General features: G+C 51.0%; 1 protein-coding gene across 1 annotated transcript in view; it reads left to right on the forward strand.

Annotated features, from left to right (window-relative positions):
• Positions 1 to 593: 593 nt before the first annotated feature.
• LOC111139259 (multidrug and toxin extrusion protein 1-like) overlaps positions 594 to 23,094 on the forward strand; it is a 35,363-nt gene continuing 12,862 nt past the window's right edge. Inside the window, exons 1-15 of the mRNA XM_022491483.1 lie at positions 594 to 619; positions 692 to 803; positions 6,288 to 6,389; positions 7,058 to 7,126; positions 8,013 to 8,161; positions 9,007 to 9,049; positions 10,521 to 10,565; positions 13,619 to 13,716; positions 14,019 to 14,116; positions 14,225 to 14,338; positions 14,423 to 14,490; positions 18,298 to 18,406; positions 18,524 to 18,599; positions 21,874 to 21,943; positions 22,426 to 22,558. Coding sequence (XP_022347191.1) covers positions 594 to 619; positions 692 to 803; positions 6,288 to 6,389; positions 7,058 to 7,126; positions 8,013 to 8,161; positions 9,007 to 9,049; positions 10,521 to 10,565; positions 13,619 to 13,716; positions 14,019 to 14,116; positions 14,225 to 14,338; positions 14,423 to 14,490; positions 18,298 to 18,406; positions 18,524 to 18,599; positions 21,874 to 21,943; positions 22,426 to 22,558 — 1,312 coding nt within the window. The remainder of the gene's footprint in view (positions 620 to 691; positions 804 to 6,287; positions 6,390 to 7,057; positions 7,127 to 8,012; positions 8,162 to 9,006; positions 9,050 to 10,520; positions 10,566 to 13,618; positions 13,717 to 14,018; positions 14,117 to 14,224; positions 14,339 to 14,422; positions 14,491 to 18,297; positions 18,407 to 18,523; positions 18,600 to 21,873; positions 21,944 to 22,425; positions 22,559 to 23,094) is intronic.

The raw sequence follows: 23,094 nt of genomic DNA on the forward strand, positions 1-23,094 counted from the left end.
TGCGCTGAGCGAGTCCCGCGAAAGCTCAGGTGCCCGCGATGCAGGCGAGCGTCCAGCTCGCGCCCCTGGCCGACCACCCGGGCGGAGTGAGAACTCCAGGCTCTTCTTTGCCACACGTTTCACAACCTGAAGCCCTCGGCGCAAGGCCCAAGACACGGGCAAGCCGTGGCGTCCGAGGCTCGGAGACTCCAGGCGCCCAGAACTCTTTCCGTCTGGTCCCAGACCTTGTGCATCCTCTTGGTTTCCCAGTCCGGGAGTCCGTGGGCCTCTGCGAGACCCGCGGGCGTCCACGCTCGTGTGGAGATGCAAGGGATGCGCCCAAGGTCGCGGCCGGACAGGCGGCACGCCCGGCTGGGCCCTGGGCTGCTGGCGGGCTCGCGACGCTAGGCAGGCGGCCCGGGGCGGGGACTGGGGCGGGGGCGGCCCTGCGTCCTCCCAGAGGCCGCCTCTGCGCTCCCCAAACACAGAGCGCAGAGGAGGCCCTGTGCTCTCTCAGAGGCCGCCTCTGCGCTCCTCAAACGCAGAGTGCAGAGGTGGTCCTGTGCCCTTTCACAGGCCCCTTCTGCGCTCCCCAAACGCAGAGCGCCAGGTGCATGGAGGCTGTAGAGGAGCCCCCCCGGCCGGGAGGCCAGGGGGCCGGTCTGGGAGGCCAGGGACCCGGGCCGGGAGACCAGGGGGCCGGCCCCGAGAGCCCCGGGCCGGGAGGCCAGGAGGCCGACCCCGAGAGCTCCGGGCCGCGCTGCCCGCTGCTGTCCGGCTTCCGAGAGGAGCTGCGAGCGCTCCTGCTTCTGGCGGGCCCCGCGGTAAGTAAGGCGGCGTCGGTGGGAGGTCGGCCCCGCGCGTCGGGGACCCGGGGCGCGCGTGTGGCCCCGGGTGACCGGGGAGTGGGGGGAGGGAGCGAGCGAGCTGGCGGCCGGCGGGCGGGCGCGGGGGGACGCGGTGCCCAGAGAGAGCAGGGCAGGCGCGCGTCCGGGTGCCTCCGCGTGTGTCCCGGGTCGCGCGCTCTGCACCCTCGCCGGGGCGGACCGCGGGGCGCGGCAGGCACACTTGGCACAGGGCGCGCCGCTGGCACCCGCCCGGGCGTGGGGAGCCCCCAGGGAGCGGGCACCTCCTCGCCTCCAGGCTCTCCTGGGGCGCATTCTTGGGATGCGGACTCCATCAAGCAAACAAGTTCGCCGAACCGTTTGACATTGTTTGAGAACTAGCTGTTGAGTTGGGACGTCAGGTAGCTAAATTCACCCAAGACAGGATAATTAAATTATCCATTTAGTAATTAGTAATTAAACTACATTAGTAATTTAGTAATTAAGCTAAATTATCCTCCGTGAGGCAGGGAGGAAGGGGGTGAAATTGTATGTCCTGGATCAAGATCTCCAAAACCTTCAGAGTTACTCAGACTCTGCAGAAGGAAACCAGAGGCATCCTTTTCTGCCCCATACTCTCCTCCCGTTAGTGGGTTTATTTTTAAAAAATGTCTTTATGTGGTTCTCTTTGAGGTTGAGGTTTCTTCCCATCATTAGGTTAGGGTTTTTTCTGGTTATCTAGGTGAAAGTTATGTGGGTTTTAAAAACCACAAGAAATAGAATCCCGTCCCTGTTTTCCTGACCGTTTGGGTGGTTTTCGAGTCAGCGGAGTGAGTCATTTCATTGGACAAGAAGAATCCGTTGTGGTTTTAAGGGATAAGTTTTGGGCGGCTGCGTAGATATTCCGCACTGGCGAAGGTTAAGGTGGGCTGGTGCGTGTTCCTGGCACGGTGCGCCACTGTTGGTGGGATCGTGTGATACCTGCTGTGCTGTGCAGGGGCCAAGAGTAACACCAGGGAGAAAGCCAGGAAAGGAAAATCCATCCACCAAAAAGGTGTTTGTGAAGTTCTCTTGCAAAACGGAAAGAATGCATGGTTTGGAGTCTCCATTCTCCATACCTGGGGCCCAGTTCTCTGCTTTGATCTCAGAAGGCAGGTTAGGAAACAGCTGTGTGACCTTGAGTAATTCCCTGTCCCTACCCTCTTCTAGCCTCTGCTTTTCCATGCATAAACTGAGGCTCCTGATCCGTGCCCAGATTTCCCCTGCAGAGCAGCTGTGAGAAAGTTCTCTCCATAAGACTGTTACTGATGTAGTAAAACAACAAACACCACAAGGCAGCTTCCTGAGACCCTGCCTCTCCGGGGACCAGTCCTTTGTCTCTGCAGGTTCCCGAAGTAACCTGGTCCCCCTTGATGCAGGAGACCTTCTAGGTCTCCAAGGACGGGCACCAGCCTGACATGCTTGGTTCTTTATGTTCGTGCGCGTACAGCGTAAAGATGTATGGGACTGTGTTAGTTATGAATGTAATTAATATTTGTCCTTGTAGGAAAAAAACTAGAAAACCCAGGCAACCAAAGGAAAACGCCACAGAGATAATTTGGGAATTCATTTTCCTTCCAGTCCTTTGAGAGTGGGTTTGTATGTGATGGCTTCACCGAGTGACATCCTAGAGTTCTGGTACCTGGTCAGTTTCTTGTGAATTCTATATGGAGCCCCTCTTGGTCTTTCTACAGCTCTGTTTCCATCTGCTGCGAGCATTCTGCTTCCTGAGGGGCTTGGAGGGGGAGGAGATAGATGCCTCCTTCTCCTGTGCTCAGTGTCCCATACTCTGTTCTCCAAGGATCTACCATCAATTAGGTGGAATGCCTGGTCTGAATTTCCTGTCTCTGATTTTGTCTCTCCCATTCACGACCTGCTTTCCAGGCCTCTCGTGTGAACATGGGCCCTTGAGATCTGAGATAGGCTTCAGGCTCAGGTGTTCAGACTTCCCTTAACCCTCTCCCATCGCGCTTTCGGTAAGGCCTGTAGAGAGAATATTCCTAACACAAGGGAAAGTGGTGCATATCAGAACACACGTCACTACGTGTTCTAATTGTCGTGCAGAAAACGTATTTGTGTGAGAGAGAGATGTAGCTGGTAGTACCTAGGCTTGGGCATTTCAGTCATGCTTCCTTCTGGTTGTTAGGATTGTGTCTTTTTTTTTTTTTTGTTTTAAAGATTTTAACTTGACAGAAAGAGATCACAAGTAGGCAGAGAGGCAGGCAGAGAGAGAGGGGGAAGCAGGTTCCCTGCTGAGCAGAGAGCCCGATATGGGGCTCGATCCCGGGACCCTGAGATCATGACCTGAGAGGCAGAGGCTTAACCCACTGAGTCACCCAGGCACCCCCCACCCTTTTTAAAAGTGTTTTACCTTTATCATGACTCAGGTAATATGACTCAGGTCAGAGTCCTGAAGATAATCCCAGAGAGGGATGGCACTTTGTCCAGGAGCATGGGCTGTGCGCTGCATTGCCAAGGATGGAAACAGAGTAGAATAGCTTGGGTCCAAACCGAGAGAGTTCGTTTTCGCCCATGTGCAGAAAGGACTGCCTGAGAGGGAGCCGGAGAGCCTTCTAGGGCTGCAGGGCAGGAGGACCAGAGCCGGCCCCGCAGGGTGAGGGGCAGCTGGATGGACGGGCCAGACTAAACACAAGGCATGCAGGCTAATGGCTTGATTTTTATCCTAGAAGCAGTGGGGAAAGTCCTTGGTGACATATGTAGGGCTCAGCAGAAGCAAGCTGCCTGCCATAGGCACAAGATGATCTAGGCTTAGGTGATAAAGGTCTCCAAGAATGAGAGGCATTGCAAAGGCTGATGGGCGTGGAAGCAGGTGGGCGGGGGAGGCCTGGGGGTCCTTACCTCCCCTCCACCATCCATGCTCCATGCCTGGACCACGGCAGCCTCCCTCTGCCCTCTCCCCTCTTTAGCTAGGCGCCCTAAATACTCCATGTGGAGCCAGCCACCAAAGTCCTCTTTGGGGGGGATGTGCGTGTGAGCTTGTCACCCCCCCTTTGTTGGTCTAGTGAGGTCCTGTGGGGTTTGGCTCCTGTCAGGAGTTTGTCTGGTTCTTCCCCTCAGCCTTGCCTCAGACCCCACACCTTCTTGCTGCTCTGTTTCCTCTGCCTGGAACATTTTGCCCAGATGGACAGCCCACCTTCTCCTGCCTGTTCACCATTCAGGTGTCTGTGGAGCTTCATTTCTTCCAGAACCTTCTCTGACTCCCAGGTTGTGCTCTTAGAGCTCCTGTTGCCTTTGCAGTGCCCATCTCCTGGGTAACTGGCCGTGTTATCCCATGTTGAGCTTCTTCCCCTGCTCTAGGGTGGGTCCCATGAGAGTAGGAATGGAGTGACAGCGTTCCTTGTCCTTCTGTCCATGTCCCCAGTGCTTGGCGTGTGGTTTGTGCCCCAAAGATGTTGACCCCACAAGTCAAGTGACTTGGGTCCCAGTTGTTCCTCCATGATGAACCAGCTGTGTGACTTGGGGCTGCCTGGGTTTTCCCCTGTGTCAATGATGAGGCTGTACCCCATGTTGTTGGCTCCTTCCAGTGTTAACCTTTCAATACCAGGAGTGAGCTTTCAGGCATCCATGGGAGGGGGCGAAACCAGGGCTTCTGGCACGGTGCTCACATAGCGAGCACACTGGGCAGGCTTTTAGCCTCTGTGTCCTCCGGCCCTGGGGAGCTCCCTTCCAAAGCCTGCAGGTGGCAAGACTTTTGTTTATACTGCCAGGGTAAAAACACGAGTGGGGCGTGAGTGGCGGGAAGAAATAGAGGCATGGTCTCAGTCTGATGATTTCGCTTGTGCATTTGACTACAGCTAGCCCCTGCCAGTCAGGCTGTTGCTGAGACAGCCATCCTTGAGGCACGCGGGGGGCACAAAATTGCCTAATTCCTCAGGCACGGAAGTGGGCCCCGTGATGGGTCTCGTCCTTGACTGGGTGTTTGGATGCGGTGGGCGTGGGGGTGTTGAAAGGCAGATCCTACAGCCCCAAAGACGTTTGGGATGTCTCTTGAGCTAGGGCGGGGCATCGATGGGCTGAGCAATGTCCCCAGGGGCCCCTCCTGTACGGGAACCACAGTGCGATGGCCAAGAGCCCACCCAAAGAGCTTGAAACCAGGATTTGAGAACAGGGACTCGCAGCTAGCAAGCAGAGCCGTCTGTTTCCCTTGAAGGAGTCAGGAATTAAAGGTGCTTGGCAGATTGGGGGATTCTCACCCCACAATTTCCAGAACCCGCTGATCTTCCGGTTGAAGAACCCCATTTTTTAAAGGTTTTATTTATTTATTTATTTGACAGACAGAGATCACAAGTAGGCAGAGAGAGAGGGGGAGAAGCAGGCTCCCTGCGGAGCAGAGAGCCCGATGTGGGGCTCGATCCCAGGACTCTGGGATCATGACCAGAGCCGAAGGCAGAGCCATTAACCCACTGAGCCACCTTGGCGCCCCTCTTGCTGACTTTTGAAGGCTGTATTCCCTCTAGGCCTCCTTGGGAATTTGAGATAATGAGGGGGTTATCCCAGAAGGCAGCCTCTGAGAATTTCAGAGAAAATAGATCTGTGATCTCCGGCCTGAGAATCCAAAGTGAAAAATCAACTCAGAAAACGGGGAAGTTCTCAAAGATGTGATATTGATCACAATTGCAAACAAACTCTTTAATATCCTTCAAGAAAGCTACCAGAAGTTGCACATTTGCCTGTGAAAGTTGGCAGAGGCTCACTGATGGCAGAATTTCTTTACTTTTTTTTTAAATTTTTTATTTATTTGACAGAGAGAGAGATCATAGGTAGGCAGAGAGGCAGGCAGAGAGAGAGGGGGAAGCAGGATCCCTGCTGAGCAGAGAGCCCAATGTGGGACTCGATCCCAGGACCCTGAGATCATGACCTGAGCCGAAGGCAGAGGCTTAACCCACTGAGCCACCCAGGCACCCCTTTACTTTTTTTTTTTTTTTAAGATTTTATTTATTTGACAGAGATCACAAGTAGGCAGAGAGGCAGGCAGAGAAAGAGAGGAGGAAGCAGGCTGCCCTCTGAGCAGAGCCCCTGATGCGGGGCTCGATCCCAGGACCCTGAGATCATGACCTGAGCCAAAGGCAGAGGCTTTAACCCACTGAGCTACCCAGGATCCCCTACTTTTTTTTTTTTTTTTAAGATTTATTTATTTACTTGAGAGCGAACGAGCACTAGTGGGAGGGATAGAGGGAGTGTGAGAATCTCGAGCAGACTCTGTACTAAGCACAGAGCCCGATTCAGGACTCGATCTCACGACCCTGAGATCACAACCTGAGCCGAAACCAAGAACCGGATGCTTAACCAGCTGCGCCACCCAGGCACCAGTTTCTTAACTTCTGACTAGAGTGGATTTTGGGGGGGCTCCCGCCGGCATCTCATGCCCTTCTCCCGCTGTGATGGTCGGGACTCACCTGCGGCTCCTTTTCTGTCTCTTCCAAGTTCTTGGCGCAGTTGATGGTGTTTCTGATCAGTTTCATAAGCTCCGTGTTCTGTGGCCACCTGGGGAAGCTGGAGCTGGACGCGGTCACCCTCGGGATCGCGGTATGTATTGGACTTCCTAACACGCCTTTCTGAAAGCTGTCCTTACGGGTTTCCTCTTGCTCCTTCCCATCCTTTAATGGCTTAAACCAGCACAGTTCATTATCTTATGGTCCTGGAGGTCAGATGTCTCAAATGGGCTTTGCTGGGCTAAAAACAAGGTGTTGACTGGGCTGTCCCCTTTTTTCTGTTTGCAACTCTAATTCTCCTTTGCCATGTAATCTCACATTTTCCCAGGATCCGGGGGTTAAGACCAGACATCTCTGGAGGGCCGTTGTTCATTCTCCCAGATCAGTGAATTTGTAATCCGTGGAGCTCTGGCTCCTGTCCCCACTTCCATCTCCATGATACAGAACTGGAAGGTGAAATCCTGGTGTCCAAACCTAAAATTGAGAGGAACCCCAAATTGGGGATCAAAATGCCCAGGGCTTACAGAAGGAAAGGGCTTGGTAATAACCTCTGGCTGAGACTTTTTCTTTTCTCTCCAGACTTGTGCCCATCCTTTAGTGGGCCCAGCGGGTTTGTGCAAGGGCTCCAGGGGAGGGACAGGGCTGGGTCGGCTGACTTGGGAGGGTTGCCGGAGGTACACAGCAGCCTCTGATCTGGGCGGACAGAGAAATCACCTTCCTGCCTCCCTTTTACTCTGCATGGCCGTCTTCATTTCTTTCCAGGTTATCAATGTCGCTGGTGTCTCCGTGGGCTTTGGCTTATCTTCTGCTTGCGACACCCTCATGTCCCAGGTAAATGGAAACAGCAGGTGACTCTTGCAAGTGGGAGGGCCCCACTGGCAGGAAGGGAGGGTTTCGTCCTCAGAGGGAGGGACTCCAGGACAGCAAGCCTTCCATTCCGCTTTCCACTGCCTGCTTTCTTGGAAATGTGGCCAGGTGCCTTGTGGGCTTGGGAAGCCATATTTATCCTTTTGACTGCAAAGGGGACACTTTGTACAGGTCCCAGTACTTTCAACATTCCTGAGTTTGACACTGTCCTGCGCTTCTCAAACTTGAGTGCCCACCTGAGCTACCTGGGAGTGGTGGGGGGCTTGTTAAAACAGTCTGGGGGCCTCCCACCAGTGGCCTGCTGGTAAATGTTGAATGTCCAGGTCTCGGGCGGGAGGAGGGAAATGTCCTGACCTTCATGGTTTGCTCGTTGCGGTGGCAGAAGGAGCTACTTTGTCTGGAGCCCGTCTCAGGCTGCCACACAGACATCACTGAACGTGGCCCTGGGAGAGACGTGCATAGTTTGGCTTCTGGAAGCCCATGGAAGCTCAGAGTTTCTGCTCTGAGCTTGGGGGTTAGGCAGCAGGATACTGCATCTCTAAGAGGTTTCTAGCTGACCAATAGGTCATTAGAATCTCATGGGAAGCTTTCAAGAATGACTGCTCTCTGCGGCCCCACCTTCCAGGTGTTAAATCCTGACTTGTCTTTGGTGGGACCGTGGCATCGGGGTTTTCAGAAGGCCCTCCAGGTGATTCCAATGGGCAGCCAAGTCTAAGAACCATGAAACCCTAAGGAGTGTGGCAAAGTCTTAGGACCATCTTTATGGATCCCAATTGCAGGCCTTTGTGGGGCCAGGGGTGTAGGGGGTACCATTCCTCTGCTAACGGGTTTGTTTTGACTGCACCCCTAGACATACGGGAGCCAGAACCTGAAGCATGTGGGGGTCATCTTGCAAAGGGGGATCCTGGTGCTCCTTCTCTGCTGCTTCCCCTGCTGGGCCCTCTTCCTCAACACTGAGCAAATCCTGCTGCTCTTCCGGCAGGACCCGGCTGTGTCCAGGTCAGGTGGGCCTGCGCCACGGTGGGGTTGGGTCCCTCTGGGCAGAAAAATGGACCTGTCCTAGTTTAGCCTCTGGGAATTACAAAGGCCACCCCTGAGATGGGGAGGTCCAAGGATTCCCCCCAGCTGGCTTCCACCAGGCCGTGGTGCTGTCCACACCTGGCACCCAAGGTCTACACCGGTCCTTACTTGAGTTGACTTCAGGGTAAAAAGTCAGGAGCAAAACAAGACTTGCAAACGTTTTCCACTTGACGTAGTAGTTTGTGGCATTTGTTCATGGTTAGTGGTTCTTGACCTTGGCTGATAATGCAAGTCACCTGGGTGTTTAAAAAACCCACTCATACCTGGTCGCCCTCCCCTTCTTAGCATTCCCCTGGGGGGCCAGTGTGAGCATTAATGTCTTTCAAAGTTCCCCTAGAGGATTCTAATCTGCCAAGTTTGAGGTTTGCTGGTTTAGTTCAAATAAGTTCTTGTCCTCGACCAGTGGCTGTGAACCTGGGGACATTTGACAATGTTGGGAGGTACTTCTGGTTGTCAGAACTGGTATGGGGAGAAGCCAGAGAGAATACAAAACCTCTTTCAAAGCACAGTAGAGAATTCTCTGGCCATCGTGCTGAGTTTGAAAAACCCTTTCCTAGGCTTAAAGATTTGGAAGAACCAAGAGAGGTCATCTGGGATCTAAGTTGATAAGGTCTATGTGTCCATTTCCACATTCGCGCTAGCACGATAAGCCCATTAATTCGGAAAGAGCCAAGAATGGGAGAGGCGGTGTTAGTTAGCTTAGCCTCCCTACCCTGGCCTTGGAATGGAGACCCCTGCCACCTTTTTCTCTTTTCATCATATAGGCTTACCCAGGACTACGTCATGACCTTCATTCCAGCTCTTCCTGTAAGTCTAAGGGTTACAATGCCCCCTTCTTGAGGTTCACTGGTAGAAGGCACCTGGGACACCTGGGAGCTCAGTGTGTTGGGTCAGTCTGGGTCAGTCCTAAGGGATTTGCACACATGACTTTGGCTCCTTCAAGGAGCATGGCTTTAATTATGCCCCTGAAAGGCATGGACGTCTGTTCTTCAAGAAACACCTGGGTCAAAGCAAGTCCAAGGGGCCCTGTCCTGAACTCTTAGAGCCAGAGGGACCTTCCGGAATCATCCATGGAAAGGAGTTCAGACTTTTTTTTTTTTTTTTAAGATTTTATTTATTTATTTGAGGGAGAATGAGTGAGAGAGAGCATGAGAGAGGAGAAGGTCAGAGGGAGAAGCAGACTCCCCAAGGAGCTGGGAGCCCGAGGCGGGACTCAATTCTGGAATTCCGGGATCATGACCTGAGCCGAAGGCAGTTGCTCAACCAACTGAGCCACCCAGGCACCCTTTTTTTTTTTTTTGGTGTGGTGGTAAATTCTTCCTGTGTTGAGCCCTCGGGCCTGTCTCCAAACTTCTAGGTTTGTTTCCCTCACGATGCGTGATCACACAGACCCCTCAGTGTGCGATCTTGTTGGACACAATAACGCGTGGTCTGAGACAGTCAGAGTTCCTTTTATTCAGCCGGGTGGTGAGGCTGTCTTTGGTTTGCCTGGGTGGTCATAAAACAGCACATAGACTGGCTGGCTCTAACAACAGACATCAATTTTTCTCATACTGGTGGAAGTGGGCAAGTCCAAAGTCAAGGTGTGGCCGGGTTGGTGTTCTCGGAGGCCTCCCTCCATGGCTTGCAGACGGCCTCCTCTTTGCTGCCTCTTCTCATAGGTGTTCCCCTGAGCAGGGGCAGTCCTGGGGCCCACCTAATGGCCTCATTTTAACTTACATATTTATTTATTTTACTTCTTATTTTTCACTTTTTAAAGATTTTCTGTTTACTCATGAGAGATAGAGAAATAGAGGGAAGGGGGGAGGCAGAAGCAGAGGGAGAAGCAGGCTTCCCACTGAGTAGGGAGCCTGATGTGGGACTCAATCCCAGGACCCTGGGATCATGACCTGAGCCGAAGGCAGAGGCTTAACCCACTGAGCCACCCAGGCGCCCCTGTGGTCTTGAATTTATCCTGAAATCTTTAATGCTTAATATTCCTTAACTGTTCCCCAAATAGGTCTGTTGTCTCATCTACACGAGAGGGGTACCTCCCCTAGAGTTTGCCCAGGGGTCTCCTTGACAGCCTACCACCCCCAGACGAAGTGCCATGCACTCAAGGGAACCAGTCTCCCAGACCCTAGGGTCTCTTGGATTGTGTCCATCCATGAGAGATGTTTGGAACACCCTGGGCTCAGACACCCTGGCTGCCGCCTCCATCCCCTTCTGACACGGTGTGTCTCCCTGGCTCCATGTGACAAGGCCAAAATGTTAATCTTCATCTCTTGTTCTCTCGCAGGCAACCTTTCTTTATATGTTACAAGTGAAATATTTACTCAACCAGGTAATACAGACTCTCTTCTCTCTCTGGAGGGGGAGCTCGTGGGAGTTCATGCAGTTGGGGAGGGGTTGCTCTAAAATACTCAGGAACCATCGAAGTCTTTCCCTGTGTTGAAGGCACAGGACTTTGGTGTGGAGAGGTTTACGAGGTGAAATCAAGGAAAGTATACGTTATTGTTGGCTCTGGGAAAAATCTTATCCGATTCCCCCTTGGAAATATTGCCATTGGCAGGATAGGGTTAGCACTGGAGCCGTCTTTGGCTCCCTAGAAGTGAGGGTGTGTGGCTGTGCGGTCTGCAGAGGGCGCCTTTCGTGCTCCAGGGAGCCAATGTCTCAGCTCCGATCTGTCCAAAGGGCCCTACGCTCCTCGGTGGGGCATGAAGGCCCACGTTGTAATTATACCTCACGTTGGTCAGACCTCCACGTGTGACTAGCAGCAATAGCCAAAGACCCGGGACGGGAGGCATGGATTTGTGATGCCTCGGTATGAGGGACCAAGGACTTGATTCCAAATGGATCCAGGTAAACGAGGGTACCTGGCAGTGGGTCATGGCCATGGAAGCAGGCTCTCCAGGATGCATGGAGGGGCCAAGGCAGGGAAGAGAGAAGGGAGGTGGTTTTCCAACTGTTTCGTGTTCTTAAACGTAAGATCTCACCCTGTGAAGGAAACATTTCAAATCTTCATTAGTGTCTGTAAAGAGGTAGAAGACTCCATGTCTGGTGTCAGCCTGTAACCTTGTCTGAACCCACGTAAAGGCCTCGGCTTGCTCAGGACCTCCTTTGTGTCCGATGGTCTCCCAGTAAACGCGGGGGCTTCTGACCACAGGCTCCAGCTCGGTCCAGTGAGCAGACTGGGAGTGACGACCCCTCTCTCTGATCCTCGGAGGGATAGGGAAAGACCTAGAAGGAGGAGCCCGGAGCCAAGAAGGGCCAGCAGGCATTTACTGGGCTTTGGAGAACACGCGGGGCTCCCGAGTCACCGAGGGGTGGGAGTGCAGAGGCCACGACCACGGTAGAGGGACACAGTGGAGGACAGAGCCAGGGAGGCGGGTTGGCCTGGGCTCAGCACGTGGGGCTCTGTGTTTGTTCCCTCCTGAGGATATTTCAGTTGTTAGAAACCAGTGGATTGGTGGAGGAGGAGAGGGGAGTGACAGACAGGTCCAGACAAAAGATGCCGTGGGTCTCTGACAAGAAGGCATGTCCTGTGGAACCAACGGAAGTCCTATGTTGGGGTATTTCCTATAGAATGAAATGACCCTCAGCTAAAGGTACCGGCAGGAGAGCCAAGAGTTGGGTGTAACCCAGCTTCCATCCTGGGGCAAAGCAGCTGGGCTGGGGACAATGTTAACACTGTTGGGGAGGCTGGGAAGAGCCCTAGATGAAACCAGGGGGCTGCTTAGACTTTCAGCGGGGAGGGTTAGAGAAGGCAACCTTGCTGGCTTCCACTGACCTTCTGCAGGAAGCTGTCTCTTGGATGTTTTCGGTTTCCATCTGTGTGTCCATGGCTCCCACATTTCCAGCTCGAGCCACCAGTCTTGCCCGCTGCCCATGGGAGGCCTGTGCACATAGCGCCCTTGATCTTCTCATCCCCCAGGCCTGCCTCTCCGTTGCCTGCCTTCCCTCCTAGTTAGTGGCCTCCAACATCTTTTCAGGGTAACCTGGCCTCACGTGGCACTCCATCCTTTCCTTCACTCCCACAGCCCATCAGGGATGGTCCTGTAGGTCCTGCCTCTCCCCTCCTTACCCCCACCCCCCACTTCAGTTCTTCTCTTCTCCTCCTCCTTCCTTCTGTGATAACTGCAGGAGCCTCTTACCAAGCCTCCCTGCTGCCACTCCTTCCCTGGGCCAACCCCATCCCATGCTACTTCCTTTACTTTATACCTGAAAGGTAGGTGTGGTCACCTGCCTCCTTTGCTAAAAACTAAGCAGGTCACCTGATAAGTTGGTGACCCATAGTAGTGGTTGGCCATGATCCTTGCCTTGGTCCCCGAGCCCGGGACTACTGAGACCACTAGAGACAAACACGCAGCAGGACAGAGTCGTGGCAGCCGTAGTGGAGGTCAGAGGAGTGTGGTTCTCACTCAACAAAGGAGGAAGAGAGCTATGATTCTGTAGAGCGGAGTTCAGGAGCAGTCCAAGGGAGGTCATGTTTTGGTGGACTCCGACCAAAGCAGGAAAGGGTCTGCCTTGGCAAGTGGGCCTAACTAAGTCCGCTCTTCCTTGGGGAGCTCAGCTGCAGATGGCCGTGTCCAGAAACCCATGAGAAGCCCGCCCCCACTGAGATGGAAATCAAGACTGCTTTTTGTGTGTGTGAGAGTGACTTCAGTCCCCCAGGCAGCTGAGGGATCTTTGAGGTCTACTGAGTTGACTTCAAACAGCCAAATGTCCTGTGCTCTGGGATTTTTAGAGAGCCAGGTTTCTCAGAGAGAGAAAAAGCATTCAGAGAAGGGGCCGGGGTGACCTGTTTGCAGCCGGAGAAACAGCACCTCCTGTCACAGTCACCGCTGGCTTCCTGGTGTCTGCGGTTCTGTCCCGATGCTCGGCGGCCGGGTCTGTCCGTCCCCAGCCTGTGTATGTCGTTTTCCCCTTCCGCTGGAAGTCTTCCACTGAGATGCCGGACAGCCTGGAATCTTCTGCCCTGTACTTGCAGGCAGAGCAGGTGTGATGGAGTGCTTCCCATGTTCTGGGTTTGTGAGGGCGTCCTAGGTTTTCTTCCATCATCGAACTTCCATTTGGTCAAGAAAGCGCTGAGCTGTCAGGCACCATCCAGTGCTGAAAGTGACTTGTTTATACTCCGTCCCTGTCAGTCCTTGCGCTCTGGAAGGCACCGGTTTGTCTCCCAGCCTTGTTTTCCCCCGTCTGCCTGCCGGCGGCCAGAGCTCCGCTTCCCTGCCCCGGAAGAAGGGTATGGGAGGCAGGCAGGTAGGAGCAGCGAGGAAGGGCATCCAATTGGGTCCTTGGGGCGTGCCTGTGGCAGCCCTCCACGCCTGTGTGTTTGGGGACGAAGTGGCAGTCCCGCTCCTTGGTCTCCAGCATGGGGTGTGGTCTCTCTTTCAGGGAATCGTACTACCCCAGGTCCTAACCGGAGTAGCAGCCAACCTTGTCAATGCCCTCCTCAACTATCTTTTTCTTTATCAGCTGCATTTTGGGGTGATGTGAGTGCTACTGATTCTTGGGACCGGGGGAAGGAATGACCTTGGGATGGGGGGAAGGAGTGACCTGGGGGCTGGGGGAAGGAATGACCGTGTGGCTTTTCCAGGGCAGGATGGTGGGAGGGGTGGAAACCTAGACCTGGTCAACATGTCTGTGTGTGGTCCCCTCCCTGGGCCACTCTGGAATACATTCTCCGGGATGGACAGTGAGGCTGCCCCAGAAAGAAGACGCGTTCAGGGCTTACATAGGGGTCCCAGCAGCATGGAGGATGGGCACCTCCCCTCACTGGGACTGTTCTTTCCAGGGGGTCGGCACTGGCAAATACCATTTCCCAGTTCACCCTGGCACTCCTCCTTTTCTTCTGCATCCTTGGGAGGAACCTGCATCAAGCTACTTGGGGAGGTAAAGACCGCCGTTTGCGTTCCAAGTTGGTCAGGGGTTTTGTCTTGGGTTGAGGTCTGGCCCAGCCACTTGTGTGTCATTAATAGGTCTGTGTCCCCACTGTTACAGGGTGGTCCTGTGAATGTCTGGAGGACTGGGCCTCCTTTTTCAGCCTGGCCATCCCCGGGATGCTCATGCTGTGCATGGAGTGGTGGGCCTATGAGATCGGAAGCTTACTGAGCGGTCAGTGTGGGGGCAAGTGGTGATGGCCGGCGTAAACGCGGGGCCCTGTCCAGAAGCGCGGTGTCAGCTGCCTCTCTCCGCCAGGTATCCTCGGCATGGTGGAGCTGGGAGCCCAGTCTGTCCTGTACGAACTGACCGTCATTTTGTACATGGTGAGTGTCTGGGAGCCGGTCGTGGGGAGGTGCTAGATGTTTCCCTTGAACAAAGAGTCTGAAGAACAAGTATAGGCATTCCTCCCATGAGTAACTTTTATTTATTTATTTACTTATTCATTCATTTGACAGAGAAAGACCTAGTGAGAGAGGGAACACGAACAGGGGGAGTGGGAGAGGGAGAAGCAGGCTTCTTGCTGACCAGGGAGCCTGATGCAGGGCTTGATCCCAAGACCCCAGGATCATGACCTGAGCCAAAGGCAGACGCTTAACGACTGAGCCACCCAGGCGCCCCACAGTAATTTATAGACTGATTTAGGAAAGTAAAATTTTATCCCAGAGCCTGGGAGGGTCCATTTGGAACGATGGGGTCTTCCCTGGGAGCTCTGGAAAGTTGGGAAGAATGAGATGCTCAGGGTTGGTCAGGCATGTCCTTGATTGCCACACTTGCCAAACATGATGAATGTTTTCCAGTTGTCACTATTCAAATGCCCAGGGTGGGGTACAGGTGGGGGTCTGAAGGACAATGGCGCTAGGTGCGTGGCAAGAAGAGCCTAGCTCCTGTGGGTCCCCGAACTCCCCTGCTGCCTGGGTCTGAGGCTTCAGACCCCTCATGGGTTAGACCCTAAAGACATGAAAGCAGGGTCTCCAGCATTGTTCACAATAGCCAAAAGGTGGCACCAACCCAAGTGTCCATCAAGAGATGGACAGAGAAGCACACTGTGGTCTCTCCGTACAATGAACTATTACTCAGCCTTGGAAAGGAAACATCTTCATGTGCTAGAGACGAATCCCAGTTATTAGAGGCTTTCCTTTGACTTTGTTTTAAAAAGATTGTGTTTTAAAATTGAAAACAGCAACTGGAAATTCTGAAGGGCTTTTGTCTCTAGCCCCGTGCCCTTAGAAAGGGAGAATTGTAACGTGGAAGGGACTGGAAACGGCACACTAATGCTTAGCACTCCCACCCCCCGCCCCACCTTGGGTCTGGTTATGTTTAAGAATTATGTAAAATACGTATTTACTATTTTTTTAAAGATGTATCTGTTTGAGAGAGAGAGAGAGAGAGAGTGCGCGCGCACTTGAGGGGGAGGGGCAAAGGGAGAGGAAGAGACACTCTTAAGCAGACTCTGCGCTGAGCATGGAGCAGGACTCTGGGCTTGATCTCACGACCTTGGGATCAGACCTGAGCCAAAACCAAGAGTCGGATGCCTAACTGACTGTGCCACCCAGATGTCCCCGTATCTCACTTTTTTTTTTTTTTTAAAGAATCAATCTCCCAAGGAACTCTGATTTTTGTTTTTGCTTTTATTCTATGTTTGGCAGAATTTCTAAACCTGTATTCATCACTTCAACTCTTGATATTTTATATACATGTTTTTTAAATTTTAGTAAGTTCCGTACGTATATCCAAATCAAAATGTGTACCGGTGTCTCCTTATATGTATAATTTTTAAACCCATCTTTTACTGCGAAATTAAATATTCTGTGCTTTAGGACAAAGTATCTTTACATCTTTCCTTAAAATAAATTCCTAAAAGTGAAACTTAATTACAGTTTTATGTTTTTCGCATATATTGCCATATGCTTTCCAAGGCTCATAAGAATTTACACTTGTATTTCTCTAATCGAAACAAGAGTCTGTATCCTTTACTCCTATTCCCCAGCTGTTTACATTTTGGCCCGTTTCCTCACTTTATCAATCAATCTATGTATCTACCCATCACCTCTGCATCCTGTATTCAAATACCACCCATTGTTCTGATAATGTCCTTTAAAACTACTTTTCTTCTGGAACTAAAGTGTTATGCTTTTCTAAAAAAATTAATTAACTTGAGAAAGAGTGCATGATCGGGGAGGAGAGGGAGAGAGGGAGCAGCAGACTCCCTGCTGAGCAGTGAGCCTGATGTGGGACTCCATCCCAGCTTCCTGGGATCATGACCTGAGCCGAAGGCTGATGCTTAACCCACTGAGCCACCCAGTTGCTCCCTCTTAAAAAAAAAAAAAAGATTTATTTGAGAGTGTGCAGATGTGGGTGCAAAGACAAGCGAAAGTGGGGAGGTAGATACAGAGGGAGAGAACGTTGCAGACTCCTCCCTGAGCGTAGAGCCCAACGCTCTATCCCATGACCCAAGATGACGACCCTGAGACCGTGATCTCACCCAAAACCAAGAGTTAGAGCTCAACTGACTGAGCCCCCCAGGTGCCCCTAAAGTGTTAGGCTTCCTTAATCTTCTTTAATCTAGAGCAGATCCTCAGCCTTCGTCTTTCTCGAACTTGACCTTTTGAAGAACAGAGGCACTTTATACAGACTTTCCCTCAGTGCGTCGAGCTGACACTTCTTGTGAATGGTTTCCGAGTCTGCATTTTTGGCAGGAATACAACAGAAGTGTCGCTGTGTGCTTCTTGCATGTTCTGTCCAGTGACCTGGATTTGTTCCACGATGGGTGATACTAACTCATTTCGTGGTTAAGGTGGTGTCTGCTCTTTCCCTTGGTAGTTAATATATGATCAGTGGGAGAGCTGTGTGTCCGTTCCCACTAGTGAGTTTCCGGCGGGTACTCAGTCTCGCAGGTCTCCTGTGTTCCTCACTCTGAGATTTCTGTCATCCTGCCCCCCGGTCAGCCTGCGCAGGAGGCAAAATTCATGTTCCAATGGCTGATGACTTTTTTTTTTTTAACCTAATCCTGCTTTCTCCAGGGGTAAATTTGTAGGTACTAGTAATGACTAATTTTTATTGAAGAGCTACTACACGTGAGGCCTTGTCCTAAGCAGCTAGCATATATGGACTCCTCTCATCCCCACAGTAACCTTACAAGCTAGGCTCTGTTACAGGATCCCATTTACAGCAAACAACTGAGGCCAAGAGAGGGTGAGTAACTCGCTCGGGGTCACCCAGCAGATAAATGGCTGCATCAGGACTTGAACCCAGGCAACATGGCTTCAGAAATACCCATTCCTTGGGGCTCCTTGGTGGCTCAGTGGGTTAAAGCCTCTGCCTTCGGCTCGGGTCATGATCTCAGGGTCCTGGGATTGAGCTCCGCATCGGTCTTTCTGCTCAGCAGGGAGCCTGCTTCCCCCTCTCTCTGCCTGCCTCTCTGCCTACTTGTGATCTCTGCCTGTCAACAAAATAAATAAAATCTTAAAAAAAAAAAAAAGAAAAGAAATACCCATTCCTAACCACTGCGGCATCCTGGCCTTCCTGGGTCTGCTTTAATACCACTCTTAATCCCGTCCTTCCCCAACGCCCCCCCTCCCCCCAACACACAAGGGTAGCCTGCTCTCAGCTTGGTATGCATCTTCCTGTTTTCCTAAGTTCCTTTTTACCCAAGATTTGGGGGAAGAGGGAAGGGGGAAGGGCACCTGTTTAGGATTCTGTTTTCTAAACTTTTTTTTTTTTAATTTTATTTATTTATTAGAGAGAGTGAGCGAGATAGAGCACCATTGGGGGTAGGAGAAGACTCCCTGCTGAGCAGGGAGCCCCATGTGGGACTCGATCCCAGGACTCCGGGATCATGACCTGAGCGGAAGGCAGACGCTTAGCTCACTGAGCCACCAGTTGCCCCTGTCTTCTAAACTTGATCCGTGTTGGTCTCTCAGACTTAGCTTGGGCTCCTGGTGGTCCCCCCTCCCACACGAGAAAGGAGGAACGTAAGCCTCCATTGCATACTTTATAAGCCCTGTAAGTGCGCCTCTGTCCTGGAGAAGGTTCACAGTTGGGCTCAGAATGGACTCCGGAGGCAGGGCTGCCTCTCTGCTCCCTGTTCGCTCTTTCCTTGTCATTACTGTATGTTTCTTTTTGTATTTCAGATACCTTCAGGCTTCAGTGTGGCTGCCAGCGTCCGGGTGGGGAACGCGCTGGGCGCGGGAAACATCCAGCAGGCCAAGAAGTCGTCAGCTGTTGCCCTGCTGGTCACAGGTGCTTAGAGTCTCCCGTCAGCGACTCAACTGGGTCTTTGCATGGGAAGCCCAGCTGCTCGGTTCCCGACAGCCTTCCCTTCTCACTGCGCTGTCTCTCTGCCATTTTTACCTCCAGGACTCTTTGCTGTAACCTTCTGTGTCCTGATGTTAAGCTGTAAGGATCTCGTGGGGTATATTTTCACTACCGAACGGTGAGTGCAGAGATTTTCTTGAAATGTGAAATCTGCGGTAAAAACATGGTTAAAAAAAAAAAAAAACAAAAAAGGGTTGGGTAGATGCCCTCCTGGGAGAGCTGCCTCCCAGAGGGTCCCTGAGCCATTCAGAAGATGAGAAACGTGCTGCCGTTACCTAGGAAGAACAGGTCCGCTTTGGGAGCTAATTTATCATCCAGAATCTGCTGATAGATGCTGCTGGTGTTTGGGATATGCATGTATTTTATTTTATTTTATTTATTTGTTTTTAAAGATTTTACTTATTTATTTGACACACAGAGAGAGATCACAAGTAGGCAGAGAGGCAGGCAGAGAGAGGGGGAAGCAGGCTCCCAGCTGAGCAGAGAGCCTGACATGGGGCTCGATCCCAGGACCCTGAGATCATGACCTGGGCTGAAGGCAGAGGCTTAACCCACTGAGCCCCCCAGGCACCCCGATATGTGTGTATTTTAAAGATTTTATTTATTTATTTGAGAGAGAGAGATCACACAGGGAGAGGGAGAGAGAGAAGCAGACTTGTCGCTGAACAGGGAGCCCAATGTGGGGCTCAATCTCAGGAACTGAGATTATGACCTGAGGTGAAGGCAGATGCTTAACAGACTGAGCCATTCAGGCGCCCCAGAATATGCATGTGTTTTAAAAGAAGGAAACCCCTTTTGGGTCCCATCGATTACATTTCCAGTTAAATATTCTGTTCCCAGGGACATGCATCATTTTGGTATTTCAGAATCTGCCCAAGTGCCTGGTCTGGACGAGTTGGGTCATATACTCGTCAGTTCAAATTGAAGTTAAAATCCCCCTAATGAATCGTCTCAAAAAAAGTCACATTATCAGACTGATCACTGAGAATTCTTGTAAGGAATGGATTGGCTCTGTGGTTCTTGGGTTCCGTTGGGTTGGTTGTGGTGTGTTTTGACTACATGGATATATGGGAAGGATAACTCTGATTTAGGATTCTTTTTTTTTTTTTAACATTTTATTTATATATTTGAGAGAGAGAATGAGAGAGATCATGAGTGCAGGGGGGGTGGGCGGTGGTGTGTGAAGGGTAAGGGAGAAACAGGCTCCCAGCTGAGCAGGGAGCCCGATGCGGGGCTCCATCCCAGGACCCTGGGATCATGACCTGAGCCACAGGCAGACACTTAACTGACTGAGCCCCCCAGGAGCCCCTGATTTGGGATTCTTTCATCAGCAATTACAAAATGAAAAATTGACTTTTCCTTCATGGATTTAAAAAGCAGCTGGTGGACAGGACTGCCATTCCCAGTTCATTCTTTGGGTATTTGTCTGTTGACTTTTATTTTTAATTTTAAGATTTATTTATTTATTTGAGAGAGAGAGAACGAGCGGGAGGGGCAGAGGGAGAGGGAGTGAGACTCTCAAAAAGACTCCACGCTCAGCACGGAGTCCCAACATGAGGCTCGACCTCACAACTCTGAGATCATGAAACCAGAGCCGAAACCAAGAATCGGACTCTTAATTGACTGAGCCATCCAGGCACCCCTGTCTTTTGCCTTCTGGTCTTGGGTTGTCCTCTTTTAGCCTCAGCCATTTCGCTGTGGGGAAATACAGTGTTTAAGTGTCCCTCACTTGAGAGTGAATGGAAAGGCAACCAGAAATCATTCTCGTGTTCTTACAAGGGAATCAGAATTAACATTCTCAGATGTGTATCTGTGCTGATGGTTTCAGTAGACACAGGGCAGACCTTGGATCCTGAGTCTGTCCACTTCTGGAAGCTGTGCAGGGCAGGCAAAAGCATGGAAAACAAAAAGGCCCACAAACCATAGCCTTGATGATATTACGAGACAGAGAAAACTCAGAAAATCAAATTACTTATGAGCTGGTGGGGATCAGCGGGAACTGGCCACATCGGTGACATTGATTTTTAACAACAACATGGACATTTAACCTAATCAAAGAGGAAACAGGGAGAGAGCTCGATGCAAAATAAGAAAGGAGGAAATTGCTAAAAGAACTATAATTTTTTTAAACCATGAGAGACTAGTTTGCATGACTTTTGCAAGTAAATTAAAAAAAAAATCTGGAAGGAATAAATAACGTTCTAGGAAAATAAGTTACCAAAACATACCTTGGAAAACATAGAAGGGCTAACTGGACCTAATTCCTTAGAAGAAATAAGAAAAGTTTATTTGAAAAATCTCAAAAAAGCACTAATCCTTGCATGTTCCAAAGGAGAGTTTTGTAGAACCTTTAAAATGTAATTCCAAGGCTGTCGTACTGTTGCAGAGACCAGAAAAAGGAAAATTTCCACATTCTGTTTAGGACTAAGCAAAAGTAGAACATCGGTACCAAAATCCGACAGAGTTTGTACAAGAGAAAAAGAAAGTTGCAGACAAATCTCTCTTATTAACTTCTGTCTTATAATCCAGAAGAATATATTGTGGACCACATTCAGCAGCACATAAAAGATAATACATTTGGTAGACTATGGAATTGAATATAATCTATCAGGTAGACAAATCAAGTTGGGGAACACCGTGTAGAGAATGCTAGAACATGAAATGACGGAGGCTAGAAGGGGAAGATAAGAGTGTGCATTTGTATCTGGACAAGGACAAACAAGGACAGTACCAAGGACTGTTGCCTCGTCTTGGGGGAGGTGGTGGTAATGGGTGGGGAGGGAACAGAGCGGAAGTAAGATTTTTCTCGATATCCTTTTCATATTGTTTGATTCCTCTTAACTGTTGCATATTCAGAAAATAAAACTCAATTTGAAGAAAAGAACTGTGTTTCTGTCCTTTTTTTGGAGGGGGAGGGGAGCGATTGTCATGGTCTGTGCTGGATTTCTTGTTTGTTTAATTCATTCAACAAATATTTATTGCTAGACAACGTTCTAGGCTTATTTGTTAATCACTTGAAAGTATTACAGATTTTGTTTTTGCCTCCCTGGGTCAGAGGCAACATTTTCTAGTTTCTCCTTAATTGTAGGCATTAAAATCAAAGTCTTCAGCTGTAGAGGTTAGGGACGATTTCTAGGAACCGTGGATAATTCCATAAACTGTACCTATAGCCTTTATACTTTGCCTACCTTGGTTCCACATGGAGAACCTTAACAACTCCATGGTGGTTTCTCCAGACACATGGAGAGATACACATGGAATCATGTTAAAAGAAGGATGGCACTATAAACCAGTTGCATGCAGAAGCCAAGTGCCCTCACCTGAATCACGTAGTCTGGTTTTTCTCACGTGTCTGTCTCCTCCGATCACCGCATGCTTTCTTTTCCTAACAGAGAAATCATTGCTCTAGTGGCTAAGGTGATTCCGATCTCTGCTGTTTCCCATCTGTTTGAAGCTCTGGCTGTAAGTATTCTGCAATATTCCCTTTATTTTTTTTAAAGATTTTACTTATTTATATTTGAGAGAGCAAGCTCACCAGTGAGGGGTGGGCAGTGGCAGAGAGAAAGAGAGAGGGAGAAGCAGATCTCCCGCTGAGCAGAGAGCCCGATGAGGGACTCGATCCCAGGACCCTGGGATCGTGCCCTGAGCCAAAGGCAGACGCTTAACAGACTAAGCCCCCCACGTCCTGCGATACTCCCTTTAAGCAACTTTATGATCTAAATGTTCCTTCTGTTGGTGGTAAATTTAAGCAGAAAAGAGCAGCTGGGGCGGGGGGCAGGTAGGTGATACTGAATATTTTTAGCGTATTCACTTGACAAAGAAACTGGTCTGTGATGATGGAATTATAAGTCCGAGTCTTTCGGGGACGGGACGTGCTCAGGGATGGCTAGTCTTTCCAAAGACTTTGGGGAACGTTCTCACGGATGGATGGTTTCTGCCTACAGTGCACAGGTGGAGGCATTCTGCGGGGGAGCGGTAACCAGAAGGCTGGGGCCATTGTCAACACCATTGGGTATTATGTGATTGGTCTTCCCATCGGGATTTCGCTGATGTTTGCAGCCAGAATGGGAGTGGTTGGTAAGCCTTCACTACGGGCAGGCGGGTCTCTCACTCATGGGCCCCGGAAATGACCGCTGGAACTGTAGGCTTTTTTGGGAGACTTGGCTTTGGAAGTTCATGCCTCTCCTACCCTGCTGGGTCCTTTTCCACACTGACATACTTGAGTGGAGCCGAGTGACCTTTCTGCCTCCTCTCCCTGTCCTGTGTCATCAAGTTCTCACTTCTTCCAAGCTGGTGACAGCAGGAGGGCTGAAAAAGCATTCAGAAGTGTACCTTTGGTGGCCCCAGTTCAGTCCTTTTATGGTGGGACCCTGGGGGTGAGTTGAAGCCATTATAAAATTGGCCCTATTGGAGTGTGTGGTGTGAGGCAGGAGAAGCCAGGGATCGGCCCTGCTGTGATTCTTAACAGAACTTCTGACAACATACGTGGTATGGTGGGTATATACGTTCTAGATCGTGCCTGCTGTGGCTTAGCCCATGTGGGACCTGGAGCTGTGCTCTGGAGGTCACCTTCATGGCCATTCTGCACCTTCCCTCTCCTGCCTTAAGCCGTG

The sequence above is a fragment of the Enhydra lutris genome, unplaced genomic scaffold (assembly GCF_002288905.1).
Source record: "Enhydra lutris kenyoni isolate GAN:26980312 unplaced genomic scaffold, ASM228890v2 scaffoldscaffold97, whole genome shotgun sequence".
NCBI lineage: Eukaryota > Metazoa > Chordata > Mammalia > Carnivora > Mustelidae > Enhydra > Enhydra lutris.